Here is a 2,503-nt window from a genome sequence, read left to right as displayed (position 1 = left end):
GTATATAAAGAAGCAAACTTAATTGTACAAAGCAGTGATTAAACACAATATTCCTTTCACTAAATTTAGCAAAACATAGTAAAACTCATTATTCTTAATTTGGAAAGCAAAAGGCAATTACAGGTAAGAAGAAAAAAATCATAGCTTTTATATTGCAGAAAGTCTTGAAAATAAAAAAGTTACAAATCACAACATATTTCCCTCATTTTGGGAGCACCCAACATACTTTCTATATATACATGTTAATAGATTCAGTTGTTGACTATTGATGACTATTGACATGCATGTTATGCTTTTATATTGCATGTTAATAGATTCAGTTAAAATTTATTATATATAACAATTTTGACTATTGATGAATGTTTTAAAGTAAAATACTAGATAGGACCATGAGGAGGAGGACTATCGAAGGCAATGAACCCACTATGGTAGACTTCTGTAATGCCTTCTCCGGTTTTCAAAATATATTGAAAGTACAGAGCATTTTTCAGAACCACAACAAAAAATTCAGGAGCTACCCTTAAGATATAGATAGTAAATAATATCACAAGGGAAGCGCAAGTAGTTATTATATGTGATATTAAATTTTGTCTTTTTTTATTGCTAATAATTTTAGCATAGTCACCTAATACATGGTTCCATGTAACGGGGTATGGAAGTGTGATTTGAAATAGGAGAATGGCTTTGTTGTTAAGATTGGATAGATGATAAATGCTCAGAAGGGTAATATTCTTAAATTGTAATGTTTTCTAGAATAGGAACGCATGTTGTGAGTTAGGTAGCATGAAAAACGGGTGTGAATGGGTGACGATAAAGGTGTAGCTATGACTTGTTTAAGTATACTGTTTGTTGAGTATCATGATTCATAGAATAGTCGCCCACATTTATGGTCACTTTCAGGTATCACAATTGTAATTATGTGTGAAGCAGATCAAGCTTGAACCTGCCCATCCTAGGTTTGCAAAATGGTAGCTAATTCTCACTGCTTTTAATTTTTTATATTTATTTCTTCTGTACTTCGTAGCAGCTCTTGTTACCCTTTCCTATGTTTTATGTGGCTTTCTAAATATGTTTTGTGGAAGAAAATATATTTTGGATATGCATATTTATTATTTCTACCTTTAATAGTTTTTTCGCTTTCAGTACTTAATGGAGTGCAAAATTGTTATAGATAATCTTGAAGGAAAAGTACTTTCAATTCTATGAAATTATTTTCTTCTGTTAACATCATAAAATCATTGCTTTTGTAGTCTGATGCAGCAGTCTCATAAGGGGCAAGATGAACCAAGTCATGGTCAAAGTATTATTGACAACTTATCATTAACACAAAAGGGTAAGTTTTTTTGCCTTAACTTATTTTTAACCCAGGAATAAATGCTCTTTTTGGTCTCACTAGAAAATAGACATTACTCACAGCAAAAGTGTCTTCTTGAGCAGTTGGATCTGGCTGCTTGGAAAATGATATAATCAGGGTTTTCAATCTGCAATGTGGCAACCTTTGAATGCATTTGTTGATAATGCATTCTTTCGAGCGAATTCTAGCCTTCACAACACAATAGGAGGGGCATCTGCTGCAAGAGTGTCCGACATCCGTGAGTCTAGTGACTTTGCTGATGGAGTGAAATTTGCATCTAATCCAAGATTTCATCCTCATTCCTTACCTGAGTATCATGGTAGTTTAGCTAATGGTAGTCCTTATAGCTTTTCAAGCACCATTAGCAACATGGCCAGCAATACGGGTATTGCAACAACAGAAGCCTCTGACAGGAGGCACATCCAGGGAATGGGCTCAACTAGGAACATAACAGAGTTTAATGCAGGAGGTGAGTGAAAAGAATGTTTATATACTAAGAAAGTTTCATGCATAACCTTTCTTTTTTTGTGCAAAAGTTTTGAAATGATTATTGTGTATAGATAATTATGACAGGAAGGAGAAAATTATTACAAAGGATAAAGTTGCTTACTTGAATGACATTCTTATAATCTAAAATCATGATTTGAAATCCTTGTTTTATTTGGGCTATCAGGAAATGGAATCCATGCACATAATGGGCTTTATGATATGTGGAACAACTCCAGTTTGCATCAGCAACCTTCATCTGATGTCGTGCTCTGGCAGAAAACACCATCACTTGTTAATGGTACTTGTGCTCTGGGCTTTCCACGGATGCCAAGCTTTTCCAGAACACAACCTCAGATGCTGAGAAAACCACATATGGACCATTGTTGGATCATCAATCGTAAGTAGTGAGGACTGGGAAGGTATAACAATTTTTGGATCCTGGTTTACGTGATAATTATGATCATGAAAAGATGGAAAGGATGGTGTTAGCTTAGCAGCCACACTTTCTCTCACACATGCTAGAAGTGGGCAAGGCTAAGCTAACACCATCATTTCCATGTTTTCATGATCATAATTATCACCTAAACCAGGATCCAAAAATTGTTATACCTTCCCAGTGCTCACTACTTACGATTGATGATCCAACAATGGTCCATATGT

At 34.7% G+C, this 2,503-nt stretch overlaps 1 protein-coding gene and 1 long non-coding RNA gene across 2 annotated transcripts; both read left to right on the top strand.

Moving 5' to 3' along the window:
* The first annotated feature begins 904 nt into the window (after positions 1 to 904).
* On the top strand, positions 905 to 1,556 carry LOC109341933. The gene is made up of 3 exons (XR_002107013.1): positions 905 to 956; positions 1,251 to 1,333; positions 1,438 to 1,556. It is a non-coding gene; the product is annotated as an uncharacterized LOC109341933 (long non-coding RNA).
* A 10-nt stretch (positions 1,557 to 1,566) lies between these two features.
* LOC109341932 (protein MEI2-like 4) lies at positions 1,567 to 2,240 on the top strand (the record flags this gene model as incomplete). Its single annotated transcript, XM_019579906.1, has 2 exons — positions 1,567 to 1,823; positions 2,028 to 2,240. Coding segments are annotated over exons 1-2 (313 nt in total), but the record flags the coding sequence as incomplete, so codon positions are not given.
* Between the last annotated feature and the right edge of the window lie 263 nt (positions 2,241 to 2,503).

This window comes from Lupinus angustifolius, unplaced genomic scaffold (genome assembly GCF_001865875.1).
Source record: "Lupinus angustifolius cultivar Tanjil unplaced genomic scaffold, LupAngTanjil_v1.0 Scaffold_948, whole genome shotgun sequence".
Classification (NCBI taxonomy): domain Eukaryota; kingdom Viridiplantae; phylum Streptophyta; class Magnoliopsida; order Fabales; family Fabaceae; genus Lupinus; species Lupinus angustifolius.
Note: the sequence above shows the minus strand (reverse complement) of the source record. Positions and strands in the feature narration are given on the sequence as shown.